This window comes from Acomys russatus, chromosome 1 (assembly GCF_903995435.1).
Source record: "Acomys russatus chromosome 1, mAcoRus1.1, whole genome shotgun sequence".
NCBI lineage: Eukaryota > Metazoa > Chordata > Mammalia > Rodentia > Muridae > Acomys > Acomys russatus.
In genome coordinates, this window is record NC_067137.1 from 42,056,551 (window position 1) to 42,074,213 (window position 17,663).

The 17,663-nt window shown below is 48.3% G+C and overlaps 1 protein-coding gene across 1 annotated transcript; it reads left to right on the top strand.

The window, feature by feature from the left end:
* The first annotated feature begins 388 nt into the window (after nucleotides 1–388).
* Nucleotides 389–8,425, top strand: Adi1 (acireductone dioxygenase 1). Its single transcript, XM_051144317.1, has 4 exons — nucleotides 389–561; nucleotides 3,693–3,812; nucleotides 4,854–5,033; nucleotides 7,551–8,425. The coding sequence occupies exons 1-4, from the start codon at nucleotides 442–444 to the stop codon at nucleotides 7,668–7,670; spliced, it is 540 nt and encodes a 179-aa protein (XP_051000274.1). The 5' UTR covers nucleotides 389–441; the 3' UTR covers nucleotides 7,671–8,425.
* Nucleotides 8,426–17,663: the final 9,238 nt, after the last annotated feature.

The following is a 17,663-nucleotide window of genomic DNA, read 5'->3' on the forward strand; positions in this document are numbered from 1 at the left end:
AGGGCAGACACATAACTGCCCCGACTGTGGACATGCTTTCATCTGAGGCTGGTGAGCCTAGGGTCCCGCCCTGACTCCCGGGTCCTCTGTGTGACTGCTGTCAGAAGATGTAAATGCAGCTGAGCCCCGTAGGATTCAGTTTAGACAATCATGCTTTTGATTTGCATTTGCTTTTATTCTGTGAAATACGAATTGCATGTTGGTACCGAAAGTAAGCACAGCCTATGGGAGGCATGCCAGCTGGTACGCCTGGGGGTGAGGATGCCCAGCCCACGGAGCTGGGCCACTGACCCTTCCTGGTCCGGGCTTCCACGTGAGTGGCCCGGAGGTCCAGACAGCCCCGCCCCATACCCACGCCCACCAAGGCACCGCCCATAATAGTTCCAGCTCGGCCCCGCCCCGCACCCTCTTGTTCAGTTTGTGGAATCCTCCGCTGCCACCATGGTGCAGGCCTGGTACATGGACGAGTCCACGACCGACCCACGGATGCCCCACCGCGCACAGCCTGACCACCCGGTGAGCCTAGAGCAGCTGCGCACGCTCGGAGTGCTCTATTGGAAGGTACGGGCGCGGGCTTGGAGTACCGTGCGCCTGCGCACGCAGTGAGGGGCTTAGGGCGCCGCGCATGCTCATCGTGGCCGCTGACTCATGCACTCTCTTTAACTGCGGAGGACGGTGGGTTGGTCTCCCCTGCTTTCCTCGTGGCATCTGCTCGCGCTCACAGCTAATGTTTACAATCGCAAGGCTAGCTAGTGTCACGAGTGTGGCACTTCAAAAACGGGAAAGCCCGAGGGAACTTGGGGTTGGTGGAGGGGGACTGGTACAACCTGTCTGTATTGGTATGGCCAAAATGAAATGCAGACCAGCTGGCCTGGAGCCATGCCTGGGGAACATTTGATGAACCCTTTGCAGAGCCATGCTCCTTAAAACCGTGCAGGCCTGTTCACATGCTGTGCCCACAGATGAAGCAATGACCTGTGAACGCCGCAAAGTCCATGTGTAGGGTAGCCACATGAAATTGGGGACGACGCTCAAATCCATCTCTGCAAGAGTACTGTTAGCATTTTTTAGGATAGGAAGCAGGTGATAGGGGAAGAATATGCGGTGTGTACATACACAGTCAAGGCTCTGCATGGCACGCATGCTCAGAAAATGGATATTAGCATGATGTGGTCGATGCACTTTTGTCCTTTTGAATCAAAAGGTCACTCATGTGACACTAGCTAGGGATGGCTTTAAAAAACACAGCCTTCTGGCCAATGTGGTGGTGCATGCCTTTAATCCCAGCACTCGGGAACAGAGGCAGGTGGATTGAGGCCAGCCTAGTCTACAGAGTGAGTCCAGGACAGCCAAGGCGACGCAGAGAAACTCTGTCTTGAAAAACCACCACCAACAATAACAACAAACACCCCCCCCCCAAAAAAAAAAACCGAAAGCAGGAAAAAAAAAAAAAAAAACCCTCCACAAAAACCACAACAACAATAAAACCACAGCCTTTCAGTTTCCGAGAAGTGTTCTAGCTGTCCATGAAGATCTGACCCCTACACACTCACTTGGTGACCACCAACTGAGTTACCTAAAGCAAGCAGTGGGGGGTGGGGGGTGCAGGAGTTGGGGCGGTTTGCTCAGTGAGGCCTGTAGCATTCCTGTTGAGGGTGTCGTCGACCCATCCCCCCCACCCCACCTCCCCCCACCTCCCCTTGGCCCCCCCATCACTGCAGAAGTTGCTAGGCAAAGCGGACAGAAGCAGGGTGACAGGCCCCTCTCATGGCCACACAGTTGAAGTGATAATGTATTGTTTGGAATAGCGCCTTTGTCCCTTCCTGCAGTTGTCACAGATACCTTAGACTTTGTGCGTACACCAGATGATCTGTAAACAACAGAAATGGGCTGCACTGTTGAGACTGGAATCCCATTGGGTACCTTTGGCGTCTGCTGAAGGCCCACTCACTGCTTCAAAGCAGTCCAGGACAGCCAAGGCTACACCGGTCTGGGGGGGAAAAAAAAAAAAGCATTAGGGCTAGAGGCATGGCTCAGTGCTGAGAGCATGGGTTCCCTTGTCATCTGCTCCCAGCTCTCTGTAACTCCAGTTCCAGGTGATCTCATGTCCTCTTCTGGTCTGTGAGGACATTAGGCAGGAGAGTGCTGCACAGACATGCGTGCATGCAAACCACCCATACACATAAGATATATTGATGTCTGTGCATTGCGGTGTTCTGTCATGATAAAATGTGCACTCCATTCGAAAACAAAAACTAAATGTCACTAAGTCCGTCAGTACTCTCTTGTAGGATTTCATATTAGTTCTGTAAGAAAGCCTTTGAAGAGCAAGGTAGGAAGAGAGTGTCCTTGACTTTGGACCTTAAAGAATAGGTAGGATTGTGATAAAAGAAAATTGTAAGCAGGAATTTGAGGTGTGGGACCTTGCCATGAAAGGGTGTGAATATGTATTTTTTCTTTTTTGAGATGGAGTTTTGCTATGTAGCCCAGGCTAGCTCTCAACTCACAATTCTCACTTGCGTTCTAAGGAGCTGGAATTATAGTCATGGGCTACAACACTCTTCAGTGATTAAAAAAAAATTTTATTTATTTATTATTATGTATACAATGTTCTGTCTGCAGTACACCTGCAGGCCAGAAGAGGGCATCAGATCACATTATAGATGGTTGTGAGCCACCATGTGGTTGCTGGGAATTGAACTCAGTATCTTTATGAAGAGTAGGGAGTGCTCTTAACCACTGAGCCATCTCTCCAGCCCTCTTCAGTAATTTTTAAGAATGGTGAGTGGAGCTGGGCATGGTGGTCCATGCCTTTAATCCCAGCACTCAGGAGGCAGAGGCAGGTGGATTGCTGTGAGTTCGAGGCCAGCCTGGTCTACAAAGGGAGTACAGGACAGCCAAGGCTACACAGAGAAACCCTGTCTCGAAAAACAAAAAACAAAAACAACAACAACAAAAAAAGAATGGCGAGTGGTTTTTTAATTTTTAGTTTTGTGGTTTTTCAAGACAGGGTTTCTCTGTGTAGCCTTGGCGGTCCTGAACTCGCTTTGTAGACCAAGCTGGCCTTGAACTCACAGAGATCCACCTGCCTCTGCCTCCTGAGTGTAAGTGATTTTGTTTTTTTTAAAATTTAGAATCTAGATTTCTTTTGCAGTAGAGAGATGGGGACAATAGAAGCAGAAAACTCAAGTGGGGCCAGAGGACCGCAGCTCTCTTGGTCCATCTCAATCAAGTGGAGCTTGGACTGTGGCCATGAAAGCATGCTGACCACAGAGAGCCTAGTGAGGCATGCTGCGTGGAAGATGGCAGAGCTGAGGGAGCTGTGTCTTGGTAGCTGTGAGGGATGAGAACTTCCCTGGAGATGTGGAGGACCCGGCCAGGACAGCTGGAGAGAAGGGCAGGACTGGAGCCGAGCTGCGGGTCCCACCTGGCACTGAAAAGTGGACAGTCCATCAAGAGAGAAGGCGCAGGACTGCGCTGGGACTGGCAAAGGATAAAGGATGCTCTGTTGGGTGATCCAGCCACAGGTCTGGAAGGAACATGTTTCTATGCTTCCCTCACATAGGGCTCGGGAGTAAACCTAGGGCCATGCGCCCTACTAGGCAAGCATTGTACCGGGGAGCTATACTCCCAGCTCAGTTGCTACACATCCTTGTGCTAAGGTGACCTCCATTTTGCTTGAACTCATGTAGCTGGATGCCGACAAGTATGAGAATGATCCAGAACTAGAAAAGATCCGGAGAGAGAGAAACTACTCCTGGATGGACATCATCACCATATGCAAAGATGCACTCCCCAACTATGAGGAGAAGGTGAGCAGGCCCCGCTTGGAGAGAGAGTCATTACCCTCTTGCCTGTTAACACAAGACTTTCCATTTAGTGTGGTGTGGGGGCAGAGCGGCACTGTCCTCATAGGATGAGCTGGGCTGATTGCCTTCCTTTCAGCTCTTCTGAGGGACATGGATGTAGCGGTGCTGTATCCTTTGTGTGTGGTAGGTCCACCAGTGATGCTTGGACTGGCTTGGGGTTTTCTCCGTGGGATTCAGAGCTCTGCCTCTGCCTCTTTCTTAGACTTGTTGGTGAGGTGATACATTTTCCTGAGAGCTTAGGGGTGGTATCCTCTGGGTACCTGGTCACTTCACTGGGAGCATTTGAGTTTAGTGGCATAGAGTTATTGTGAGAGTGGTCTCAGATGAAAGGCTTGGTGAAGTGGAGCTTGGTCTGTGGGCCCTGGGAAGGATGCTGGCCCCAGAGAGCCTAGTGAGGCTTGCTGCGTGGAAGATGGCAGAGTGGTCACACACACACTGTGGGAGCTGTGCCTTGGCAGATGTGAGGGATGAGGACTTCCCCTGGAGATGTGGAGGACCCGGCAGGACTCAAGCAGAGCTGGAAGGTAAAGACAGGAGAATCAGAAGTTCAAGGACATCTCAGCTACATAGCAAGTTCGAGGCCAGCCTGGGCTACATGAAACCCTGTCTCAGTTTGCTCCTTCTGTGACTTGGGTTCTGGGGATTCAATTCAAGATGTCAGTGTTGGTGGCAGGTGCCTTTACTGACCATTTCGTTTCCCTGGCTCAGCTCTTGGAACTTTTGTTTTTGAGACAGGGTTTCTCTGTGTAGCCTTGGCTGTCCTGGACTCACTTTGTAGACCAGGCTGGCCTTGAACTCACAGTGATTCACCTGCCTCTGCCTTCCGAGTGCTGGGATTACAGGTGTGTGCCACCATGCCTGGCCCCGCTCTTGATACTTTTGATAACATGAATCATTTGCTGTAGTCTGGCTATAAGGGCTATAAGGGCTGGGCTGTGTGACTCACTGCTACCCAGCAGACTCACAGCTTCCCTCCTGTACTAGATCAAGATGTTCTTTGAGGAGCATCTGCATCTGGATGAGGAGATCCGCTACATCCTGGAGGGCAGTGGGTACTTCGATGTCAGGGACAAGGAGGACAAGTGGATCCGGATTTCCATGGAGAAGGGGGACATGATCACACTTCCTGCCGGCATCTATCACCGCTTCACGCTGGACGAGAAGGTGAGAGCGTTGAGTGGGCCGTGCTGTGGTCTGGCCTGTGCGTGGACATCACAGGTGACCACTAGCTGTGTTGTGTGAGGCTCATCCCCTAGACATGTGGCTGGTCACAGCGCTGTCAGAGAGAGCCAGTGGAGCCAGCAGAGCCTGTGGCCAGGGAGTTCCTCCACCTAGGGGCAGCCTGCACTTGTCCTTGACTTGGGGCTTAGGGCTTGGGGATCCCCCTGTCTCTGCCTCCCGAGTGATGGGATTAAAGGTGTGTGCCACCACGCCTGGCCCTGTTTTTTGGTTCTTGAGACAGGGTCTCATATATTCTGCGCTGACCTGTGTAGTTGAGGATGACCTTGACAGTCTGCTCTTGGGCCGGGTGTGGTGGTACAACCCTTTAATCCTAGCACTTGGGAGGCAGAGACAGACCTGCTCTACAAAGCAAGTCCAGGGCAGCCAGGGCTCTGTTACACAGAGAAACCCTGTCTTGAAAAACTGGAAAAAGAAAAGAAAGAAAGAAATTCTGATCTTTCTGTCTTGACCTCCCAGTGCTGGGATTACAGATGTTTACGACCAAACTTGATTTCTTGGTGCTGGAGATGGAACCCAGGGCTTTGTGCATGCTGGATAGAACGTCTACCCACTGACTTACATCCCCAGCCCAAGTTAATTAAAAATAAAACATTTTTATTTTTAAATTATGTGTATGTTTGTTGGGATATGTGCACATGAGTGCAGGGTCCTGCAGAATCCAGAAGAGGGCATTGGATCTCCTGGAACTGGAGTTGTGGGCCACTTGATGTGGGGGTTGGGAACTGAACTTGGGCCTTCTCCGAGAGCATATGCATTTTTTTCCCCCTTCGAGACAGGGTTTCTCTGTTACACAGGGCCCTGGCTGTCTTGGACTCTCTTTGCAGACCAGGCTGGCCTTGAACTTACAGAGATCTGCCTGCTTCTGCCTTCTGAGTGCTGTGGTTACAGTTGTGTACCACCACACCTGGCTGAACAGATGCACTCTTTTTTTTTTTTTTTTTTTTTTTTTTTGTGGAGACAGGGTTTTTCTGTGTAGCCTTGGCTGTCCTGGAATAACTTTGTTGACCAGGCTGGCCTGGAACTCACAGTGATCCACTTGCTTCTGCCTCCTGAGTGCTGGGATTAACGGGGTGCGCCACCACCGCCTGGCTAACATATGCACTCTTATTTATTGATCCATCTCCTTAGGTTTCCAGGTTAACAGTAAATATATGCCCATGGCTTAAAACCCAGATTTATGAAGCCAAGTGTGGTAGCATATGTCTGTCCTCTCAGCATCTGGGAGGTTTAGAGGGAGGATTAGGGCTTCAAGGTCATCCTTAGATCAAGTTTTGAGGATAGGTTGGGCTAGATGAGATCCTGTATCAAAAAGAAAAACAAGGGGCTGGAGAGATGGCTCAGAGTTAAGGGCACCGACTGCTCCTCAGGAGGTCCTGAGTTCAGTTCCCAGCAACCACATGGTGGTTCACAACCATCTATGATGTGATCTGATGGCCTCTTCTGGCCTGCAGGTGCGCATTGCAGGCAGAGCACTGTATACATAATAAATAAATAAATATTAAAAAAAAAGAAAAGAAAAACAAAATAAAAATGAAGAATTATGAGATGGATACAAGTGTTCATGAATAGTGAGTGTCCTCCCCTCTGTTCCTCAGGGTCCCAGTTTGATCCCTGAAGGATGCCACTGTCTACATATCAATAGTTCCTTTAGAGCAGTGGTTCTCGACTTCCTAATGCTGTTATCCTTTAATACAGTTCCTCATGTTGTGGTAACCCCCTCCAACCTTCAAATTATTTCACTGCTACTTCATAACTGTAGTTTTGCTACTGTTATGAATCATAATGCAAATATATGATATGCAGCCCCCTAAAGGGGTTCCCACCCGAACCTCAGAACCATTGCTTTTGAGGGTGTTTGTATATTCAAGAGTCACAATTCTTTCTTCCTTTTACCCAGGAGGCAGTGGGCTCTGCCAGTGTGCTTTGCGGGTACGTAAAGAGCCCTGCCTCTTGTTCACAGCTTCATTGTCAGACATACCTGATTTACTTAACTATGATTTACCCACTGTGTGGGGAGTCCTAGTGATGAGCTTATTTATAATTTTCTCGTGGCCATCAGTAGTTCTGGAAGTAACATACATTTGTCATCTTTACCTAGGTATGTTTATTTGTAGGATGAGGGTGAGGGCTACATGGAAAGCGCATTTCTGGCTTAGACAAGCGCTGACAAATTATTCTCTTACCAGCCAGCAGCAGGGCCTGGGGCTGGTCCCTAGGTGAGCTATGCCCAGGCAATGAAGCAAGGAGGGTGGACGGAGCCCAGATCTGTTTCTGCTCTGGTGTGGACCCTGAGCAGGAGCTGCAGATGCTTACGCTGCCTGGCCGCGGTCACTCACACAGAGGTCAGACGGAGCAGAGCTCTAAGTGGGTGAGACAGTTCTGAAGGTTCCCATGTGGATGAGTTGAAGTGTTCAATGAAATGCGGGGCTTGTTTTCTAGAATTACGTGAAGGCCATGCGGCTGTTTGTTGGAGAGCCTGTGTGGACACCATACAACCGGCCTGCTGACCATTTTGATGCCCGGGCACAGTACGTGAGGTTTTTAGAAGGAACAGCATAACGGTGCTCCCTGAAGAGAGTAGACTGCACTGTGCTCATCTCCTGCTGCTTTAACTGACTAGAAAGTTGCTCACCTCTCTGATTTTTATATGTGCACTTGAGACTAGACTAGCTCTCTTTGGCAAGATTGTCAGATCGGAGTCTTTTAAATGAAAATATCTATAAAAGTGATTTTTGCATGGAAGCCACAAAAATGTGAACGAGTGACCTTAATTTTCCCTAACTGTCAAGACTTAGAGTTGTGGGAGCCTTGGGTTGGTATGTACATTCATACACAGCCAATCTTCATCTCCCAGAAAATCCTTCTGTAGGTGTCTGGTAGGGTTCGAAGCAATGCCCTCTGGGAGGGGCAGTTATACCCAGCCTAATTAACTAGATGGAAGATGGTTTTCTCCCTTGCTGATTTTTAGGTGGGGAGGTGGGGTTGTTTGTTCCTGTTATTTCAAACTAAAGTAGTTACCTTAATTGTATGTTCATGGCTAAGCTGTATTACACTCATGTGTACATACGGTATTTTACTTGGTTCATCAAAGCCTCACATTTAGATTCCTTACATGATTTTATATGTACATAGTTAATTTCTACATCTGGGTAGATATTATTCAGTGTGATTTTGGGTTCTTTTATAATCAAGAATATATAATTTTTCTACACAAGACGTAGAACTCTAACTCAGCAAATGCAAGGTCCTAGGCGGGAGCCCCAGCAGCACAAATAAAGAATCATAATCCTGAAATATGTTTATGTGTAGTGTGTTATAGTTACAGAAACCCCCAATAATCTGTGCTGTTGAAGCGCAGGCCATTTGTTCTCTGAGTAGCAGCTGTCAGTGTGAAGAGTCCCATTGTCTTCTTCGTCACTGTGTTGGGTGGGGCCTCGCTTCCACCACACAAGGGTGCGTGAGCCATGAGGGAAGCTGCCTCAGCCATAGAAGGCAATGTGTACAATTCAAGCCCTCTGGAATTACTGTCAGCTTTTGTCAATCCATCATTTTTGATGGGTTTTCTTGTTGTTACTGTTGTTGTTGTTGTTTGTTTATTTTAAAGGATGTTTTACTCTATATCAGTGGCTGGCCTGGAACTTCATACATAGATCAGGTTGGCTTTGAACTTAGAGATCCTCCTGCCTCTGCCTCCTCAGTGGTGAGATTAAAGATGTGTACTACCATGCCTGCCTTTTTAAAAGTTATTTTGTGTTTGATTGCTTTGCCTGCGTGTATATATGTGCACTACATGTATGCCTGGTACCCACCTAAGTCAAAAGAGGAAGACAGATCCCCTGGGACTGGAGTTATGTTACAGACGGTTGTCAGCTGCCATGTGGAAGTTAGGAATTGAACCTGTGTCCTCTGCAAGATCAGCAAGTGTTCTTAACTACTGAGCCGTCTTTCTAGCCATATTTTTTTTGGTTGTTGTTCTAAAATTTCCTTTCTTTGTGGTAGGGCCTCTTGTGCCCTAGGCTGGTCTCAAATTCATCTTGTAGCTGAGGATGACTTTGAGAAGGCAAGATGACCTTGAAGTTCTGTTCTTGTTTGTACTTCTTGAGTTGCTTGGATTACAGTATGTGCCACCATGCCTGCGTTATACAGTGCCAGGGATGGAGCCCAGGGCTTCATGCCTGCTGGGCAAATGCTCTACCCACTGAGCTTCAGCCCCAGCCCCTATTACTCTTTTCTAGTTCTAGGCAGGCTGGGCGTGCTCTTAGGACCTCCTTCCTGCCTTTGTTTTCTGAGTCCTGATTACAGGTGTTTGCCACCACTTGGTTCGCTTTTTATTTTTTGTGGCTCCCTTGTTCCTGCTGAAGACTGACTATGTTTTCCACTATGTTCATACTGTAGAGGAACGTTAATTCAGAACCTGGCTGTTCTGGCAAGAGATCACATCCAAAGACCTTCTAGGTCTGTGTGATCCAGCTGGAATACAAACATGCTTTTAATCCAGGAGATGAGGGCAGACAGATCTGAGTTCAAGGCTAGCCTGGTATAGAGCAAGTATCAGATACAGAAAAGCTTGGGTCCAGGTGTGGTAGTACACGCCTTTAATCCCAAATGAAGAAGAAGTTAGTTTGTAGAAGGAAGCAACTATCTTTGAAAGTGATGTCTAATTGAGGATACGCCCATCTCTCACGAGAAAAGAGAGGAAAGAGAAGCTACTTTAAGAGGCAGTTTTACCAGGACAGTAATAGAGAGATGGGTTGCAGAGAGAGAGAACTGAGGTAAAGACAGAATGAGCCAGAAAATGAGAAGAAGCCAGAAGATTAGAGCAGATAGCTGAGTTAGTTTGAGGCCAAGCACAGCAATTCTGGGCCGAGAGAGAAGGCAGATTAACTAAGTCAGTTGGGAGAAGAGTTTGAGGTAGAACAGCTGAGTTGAACCAGCCTGCTCAGAGCTCAGAAAGAACAAATAAGGGTGATCTTAATAAGCAGGAAGTCTCAGAGGATGAAAACATTCAAGGCCTGGTTAGATTATACAGAGGCTAGAAGCTTCCAGCACTAGGCCTAAGTTAGTAGACAGAGGCAGTAAGCCTACCAGACAACAATTGAGCCAGGGGAATAAAAGTTACTTTTACACTACATGCTGCAGGTCTTGGGTGTAAGCCATGATTTTACAGATTGGGGGTTAGATTGAGGAAGGTAACAGCATTCTGTCAGTACACCTGAGGCAACAGTTTATTAGCTCTCCCAGAGTATTCCTACTTTTTGTTTGTTTAGGTTTTTTGAGACCGGATGTGTGAGCGTGTGTGCATGTGCATCTGTCTGTCTTTTGTTTTGTTTTGTTTTGGTTTTTCGAGACAGGGTTTTTTTGTGTAGCCTTGGCTGTCCTGGACTTGCTTTGTAGACCAGGCTGGCCTCGAACTCACAGTGATCTGCCTGCATCTGCATCCCGAGTGCTGGGATTAAAGGCGTGTGCCACCACACCTGGCTCTTTCTTTCTATCTCATGGTACACAAGTGGAAGTCAGAGGTTAACTTGAGGAGTTGATTACTTCTTAACAAATGAGTCTGAGTGATTGAAATTAGCTCATAAGAGGCAGGCAGATTTTTGTGAGTTCAAGACCAGCTTGGTCTACAAAGCAAGTTGAGCACAGCCAGGGCTATTACACAGAGAAACCTTGTCTCAAAAAAACAAAACCAACCAACCACCACTACCACCAACAAAGAAATTAGGTAATTAGGCTTGATGGCAGGCCCTGTTTATTAATTTTTTGAGATTGGATCTCACTCTGTAGCTTGGGCTAGCATCACAGTCAAAGGCTCCACTGCCTCTGCTCCTGAGTACTGGGATTATAGGCCTCCACACTGGACCCTAGAGTAAGTTTTTAAAGGTAAGTCTGGAACTCCTGGACTTGTGTGATTCCTCTGCCTCTTGTCTCTTGAGTAGACCACCACTCTGGCTATGGGATGGTGAACAAAGGAACTTGGGTAGGTCTCCGAACCCATGAAGGCGTGTGGAGTTGGGAGCACAAAGTCTCATCGTTGAATCTTCAGACTCCACTTTTGATTAGATGGCCTCTGGACCAATGTGTGCACACCACATCTAAGTCTGGAGGAGGAAAGCCATTTCTAATGGTGGGGGTGTTTCCCCAAATTACACAGTGAGGTTCACAGCTTCAGACACATGCTTTTCTCTTGCTTTCTTGGGTTTGGTGGTGGGATAGAACCCACTAGGCTCATTTCTGTAAGACAGCTTTGACATCTAAAAGGGAGTCTTTTGCTTATGCTGGGCTGGAGGGCTGCAGAGATCCAGGTCTCTGCTGGGCATCCTGGGAGCTCTAGTGGGGCTGGTGCTGGCCTGGATCACACAGTGGGATAAAAGCATAAATCTCACCTGTGATGGACATAGAAAGTGGGAGGGTCGAGGAGAGAATTTGCTGTAATTTGTCAGTGTGAGGACTTAGAGCATTTTTCAGTGGTAAAATTAAGTATATCGTGGTGAGCAGATAGGTGAGGAGTGTTGGGGGCCACAGGGATTAGGCGGGTAGGTAGGGGGTGGGTGGGTGGAAGAGGGAGTAGCTGGATGATGGTGGGTGGATAGATGGATGCACTGGATTGATGAGTGGGAGGGTAGGAAGATGGGTTGTATTGATGAGTGGGTGGGTGGATGGCGTGGGTGAATAGGAAAATGGGCTGAGTTGATGAGTGGGTGGGTGAAGGGCGATGAATATGAGTCTTGTTCAGATGTGTGAGCTGAACAACCATTTTTCTGAAAACTGGTTTCTTTTGGAAAATATACTATGTAAAAGGTTTCAGAAACCTTAAATAGTTTTATGGCTATACAATGAAAATTCTCTTATTCTCTCTCTCTGTCTCTCTCTCTCTGTCTCTCTCTGTCTCTCTCTCTCTCTCTCTCTCTCTCTCTCTCTCTCTCTCACACACACACACACACACACACACACACACACCAGCATCCTGAAAATGGCCAGATGAAAGAGGAAAGTCATACAGTGCTGGCTCTGGTTGCTCAGGAGCCTCTGAAATCTTTCATTGAGTTGCAGGATTGTAGGACATCAACATAGTAGCAGAACTGGGTATGTCTTTGTTTTAGAATTTAACCCATAAAACTCTCAAGCAACAATAAACAAAAATCAAACAATAAAACAAAAAACTATGAGTTTTGCTTCACTCTGTTCCCTCTTTGAATAGAGCCTGAGCCATTGGTATTTCAGCTAAGGTTTCTTTTGGGGTATTCTGTTCTGCCCGTAGCTCTGGGGTACTGTGGACAGGCTGCTTGCGCTGCTATGGCCTTGGTGCTTTGACAGTAAGCAGAGTGTTAGCTGGAGGCACTCAGACGTGGACATGTGGATGGCACTGGATGCCAAGATCTACAGATGTTTATGGGTCAGTGAGGTTGAGGGTGGTCTGCACAGCTGTCCGGTAGAGGTCTAGGTGTGGACCAACCCTGAAGGGAGCCCCTCTGTAGGCGTCCTGCTTACCTGTAGCAGTGCGTCCCAGTTGCATGTCATAACCAAAGCATCCAGCTCTTCCCATCAGCCCTTGTCACACCCGGGATCTGATATGTATGGAAGACCTGATTCCTAGTTAGTGGTATTGTTGAGTGATTGAATCATGTGGGCTCTGGCCACACTAGGGAATTAATGATCACTAATAGACAGTGTCCAATGTGGAGACTGATGTCAGAGCCTTGCACATGCTAGGAACACAGTCGGCCTGAGCTCTACACTCCTGTCATTATGCTTCCATGGGTTAAGTGTGCTTGTCTGTGTCAGCCGTTATAGAAAGGCCTCCTGTCTTAAATCCACACACCTGCCTGGCAGACAGATCGATGCAATCAGTGATTGGTCTTGTGGTCTATACATCTTTCAGCCTGGCCAGTCGTTCATTAATCCTGATGGCTCTCAGGCGTCCTAGAGTAATTGATTATTGCTTCTCCAGGAGAACAAAGGAGGATCGTCATCCAAGGACATGGGAATGTCAGCAGAGCTGTGGACAGAGACACTTCCAGGGCCTGTCCTACTGCCCCTGCCCCTCCCCCAGAGCAGGGCTTTGAACCACACAGAGGCGTCATCTGGGACACTGACACTAGTGGCCATGTTGGCTCCTCCACTGTACAAGCTTCCCTGTGAACTTGCTGAAAGGAGGCAGCACAGGCCCGGTCAGGCCTGCAGTGGACACTCAAGCTTCCAGGGCTGTAAATGTTAAGACCTTTGCATCCAGGTTCCAGGCAGGAACAGAATGGGCGACAGGACAAGTCTTGGGGGAGGGCAGAGCCAGGAGCACAGCGAGTGGGTGCAGCCTTGCTCCTCCCAGGTGCTCCGTGGATTATGTACTGCTAAACCTCAAGTGGGGCGGCTGCTCTTCAGATTTGGAGTGTCTTGGGCTGTCAAAAGAAACACCACAGACCAGGAGACTCAGGTGACAACACTGGAGGCTGGGTGTCTGAGGTCGAGGTCAGCATCCCCTTCACAGGTTTGGGCCCCTGGGGGCCACCTTACCACTGTGTCCTTCAGTTTATGCCAGTGCTTCATTCCTATGGCCTAGGCCCCAGCCTTACACAGGCCTTACTTAGTTGTAATTAGCCCTGTAAAGTTCCCATCTCCAAATCAAGTCACACTGAGCAACAAGGACTTCAATGTGTGGGTACTGCAGAGACCTATTTTAGTTCTCACAATGGACGGCGAGCTTTCCAGGCTCACAATGCTGAGGCCTCACGTGGCTGGGACAGCAGGGAGAGATACATCTTGATGGAAGCACATTGTAAGGCTTCATAATTTGGTATGCAGCAGGGACTGGGTCTCCCTCTGCGTAGAACCCAGGGAGCTCAGGGATAGAGAAGGCATGGTCTGACGGGGCACTGGGTGGGGACAAGACCAATTAAGAAGTGGTCCAAGCTGGGCACGGCAGCACATGCTTGTAATCTCAGCACTCTGTAGGATGAGGCAGGAGGATCCAGACTTCTGCGTGTGCCTGGTTTATCTACACAGGGAAATACTGTCTCAAAACAAAATGGACATGCTCACTGCAGGGGATGTGGTGCTTTCCAAACGGTCCCTATTTGGGAATAGGGAATTTTAATTGAGAAAATGTTTTTTATAAGGTTGGCTGGTAGGGTATTTTGATTAATGAATGATGTGGGAGGATCCAGCTTGTTGTTAGTGGTGCTACCCAGGGGCAGGTGGCCCTGGATGCTGTAAGAAAGTGGGCTGATCAAGTCAGTACGCCAATGCTCCTTCATGGTGTTTGCTTCAGTTACTGGCCCCAGGTTTCTGCCTTGACTTCCCTTCATGGTAGACTGGAACCTAGGAGATGAAATGAACCCTTATCTCCTCAAAAGGTACTGATGTTTATCACAGCGTAGAAACCCAAGTCTCACAGGCTTCCCTTTTTTATGTGTGCTGTTATTTTATGCTAGATGAATGGCCACGGGCCCAACCCTGGCCTGCCTGTACATCCTGTCGCTTAGGCACCCAACATGTAGCAAGGATGCTGTGTGGAACTTGAGGTTTTGGCATTGGCTCTGCTAGATCCAGACCTGGGTGATCTTCCTGGTGGTGGGTTCCATATAAAGGTCCCTGGGAGGGCTGTCACATTGTGGCCTATTATTCTCAGCAGTGTGAGTGGATAGGACTTCACAGGTGTTGATAATCAAATGGCCCAAGCTCTGCAGGGATTAACACCCTAGGAGGCGAAAAGCAAGAAAAGGGAATTGCTCCTGAGGGAGTGTGGCCATTTATTATGAGCGATTCAAACAGTAATGGCTGTTTTAAAAATTGGCATAGTTAGCCTTTGAAAATAGCCTGTCGCTTGTGGTGCCAGTGTTGATGGCTTGGGTTCCCTTGTGTGAGGGAGTCTAATTTGTTTTAGATGCTGTGATCAGAAGAGTGAAGAGCCAGGTGCACACCTTTAATCTCAGCACTCGGGAGGCAGAGGCAGATGGATCTCTATGAGTTCGAGGCCAGCCTGGTCTACAAAGCGAGTCTAGGACAGCCAAAGCTACACAGAGAAACCCTGTCTAAAAAAACAAAACAAAACAAACAAGTGAAGAGTGGACTAGCATCTACCCTGGTTTAGTCAGAGGACCCGTGCTGAGCCAGAAGGCATGCCAGATGCCAGCGATGAGAAAGGCAGGGGGAACCTGGAGTCTGCCCACTGTGCAGGTCTAGCTTGTGATGTCAGCTGTGTGGTAGCTCTAAAACATACTCAGAGCTGATCCACAGAATGCTTTAAGTCTTGGGCCATCTCAGGATTGCAAGAACAGCCTCCTTCTATTTCCCCTTGCCCCTCAATGGGTGGGTGAATAGGAATGGCTTCCATAGGCTCAGATTTGAATGCTTAGTGATCAGGAAGAGGCACTACTTGAGGAGGATTAGAAGGTTGCCTTGTAGGAAATGAGTCACTGGGGGTGGACTTTGAAGTTTCAAAAACCCAAGCCAGGTCACTGGCTCTTTCTTCCTGTAGAACTCTCAGCTACTTTCTCCAGCACTATGTCTGGCTGTGTGCCGCCATGCTTCCCACCATGATAATGGGCTAAACCTCTGAAACTATAAGCCAGCTTCAACTAAATGCTTTTTGTTTGTTTTTCAAGACAGGGTTTCTCTGTGTAGGCCTGGCTGTCCTGGACTCGCTCTGTCGACCAGGCTGGTCTTGAACTCACAAAGATCCGCCTGCCTCTGCCTCCTGAGTGCCAGGATTAAAGGCGCGCACCACCACTGCCCAGCTTAAATGCTTTTTTAAAAGATTTATTATTTATACATATTCTGCCCGAATGTGTACCTGCCCACCAGAAGAGGGCACCAGAGCTCATTGTAGATGGTTGTGAGCCACCATGGTTGCTGGGAATTGAACTCAGGACCTTTGGAAGAACAGACAGTGCTCTTAACCTCTAAGCCATCTCTGCAGCCCAAATGCTTTCTTTTATAAGAGTCGCTGTGGTCATGGTGTCTCTTCACAGCAACAGGACACTGGCTAAGACATCAGGGGATGCAGGCTGGGAGAATACTGGGTCACCCTTACCTGCAGATGTGAGACCAGAACTTAGGATGCTGTGTCTGTTGCCCGGACTTCTGATTGTCTGATGATGTGGTGCCTGAGGGGAGCAGGGTGAATCTGGCACTTTCTCACCATGACCAGAAACGAGGACCCTTGTGGCTTAGCTGACATTCCTGGTCTTATACAGTCAATATGCTCTGCCTCAGCCCCCAGGGCCTTGTTTCTAGCCTGCAAGACTGAATACCTGTCTTCTGTCCTTGCCACAGTCGTAGTTCTAGCCTTAAGAACTTGTAGAACATGAGGTCAGGTGAGGTGGCTCAGGGCTAAGACTGCTTGCTGCAGAACCTGTATCAGGCTGCTCACAACCACCCACCTGTAACTCTAGCTACAGGCGATCTAATGCCCTCTGCTGGCTTCTGAGTGGATTCAAGGTGTACTCCCCTGGAGGAAACACGTTTGCCACTGAAAAGCAGGGTGGACTTGTGACTTTGTTAAAGCAGATGTGATGCGCCTGTTCAACCACCTTCTGAAACATCTGTGCTTACTCCAAAAGTGACTGATGAGACCCAGCCAGCCTGAGAGTGACTGTTGCTGCGGCGCAGGCACAGTGGGACAATGTTCAGTCATAAGCCAATATCCACATAACCCCTGCAGAGCTCAAGAAACACACTGGAAGGGGGTGTGGAAAGAATGTAAGCTGAGAAAGAAGTAGAGTGCTGTGTAGCCATTTCCTCCCAACTGGACGGACAGCTCCTGCCTAACAGACTGTGTTCATGAGCCCCTCCTCAAGGGTACATTGCAGTAACAGCAGCTGGGACAGGAAGCTGGCCAGCTGAGCTGCCTCCAAGTTCTGCAGGGGCTCCAGAGATGCAAACTTTGAAACTCACCACCAAGGAGATGCCTTTTTAGTACCTTAGGGTATCCATGCTCTTGTGAGTGACCCTTCTAAACTCTCTAAGTTAGTTCTAGGTAAGACTGTCTGGTCTGTCTCTCTGCTGAATCTGAGATATTTGCTCATGTCTCCCCAGGAAGTCACACAAATGCTCTACGTGTGGCTTTGCTCTGTGCCACACACATTTTGTTGATGGAGCTCAGCACATGAGGTATACTTTATGCTCTACTGCACCCCACAGTCCTTTATCCTGCCTTTAAATGAGTGTTTTCACATGAATTAGGAAAGCTGGCTACTCAAAGCTATTTTCAGGTACTTTACATCTCTCAAAGTGGAAAGAGTTATAAGCATTAAGCAATGATCCTGCCTTCCAGGCACACAGGAATGCACAGATGCTGTGCTAGCCTGTGATGCTTCTTACCCCAGCTGTGTTCTGAGTGTGCTGATGGATCTCAACACAGGCCATTAGGGTGGCCTGTGTCAGGATCGAAAGAAGTGACCTTAATGAAGTGATGCTTTGGTTGGGATGTGGAGGAAGACAATGAACTGTGATCATTTAAGCCTTTAGTGAGAACATATATATATTTTAAGGATTTATTTATTATTATGTATACATTATAGATGGTTGTGAGCCACCATGTGGTTACTGGAAATTGAA

Coding starts and splice junctions, on each gene's coding strand:
- Adi1 (XM_051144317.1), top strand. CDS start 442: ATGGTGCAGGCCTGGTACATGGACGAGTCCACGACCGACCCACGGATG. Junction 3,813..4,853: donor TCCCCAACTATGAGGAGAAG/GTGAGCAGGCCC, acceptor CTCCTGTACTAG/ATCAAGATGTTCTTTGAGGA. Junction 5,034..7,550: donor GCTTCACGCTGGACGAGAAG/GTGAGAGCGTTG, acceptor CTTGTTTTCTAG/AATTACGTGAAGGCCATGCG.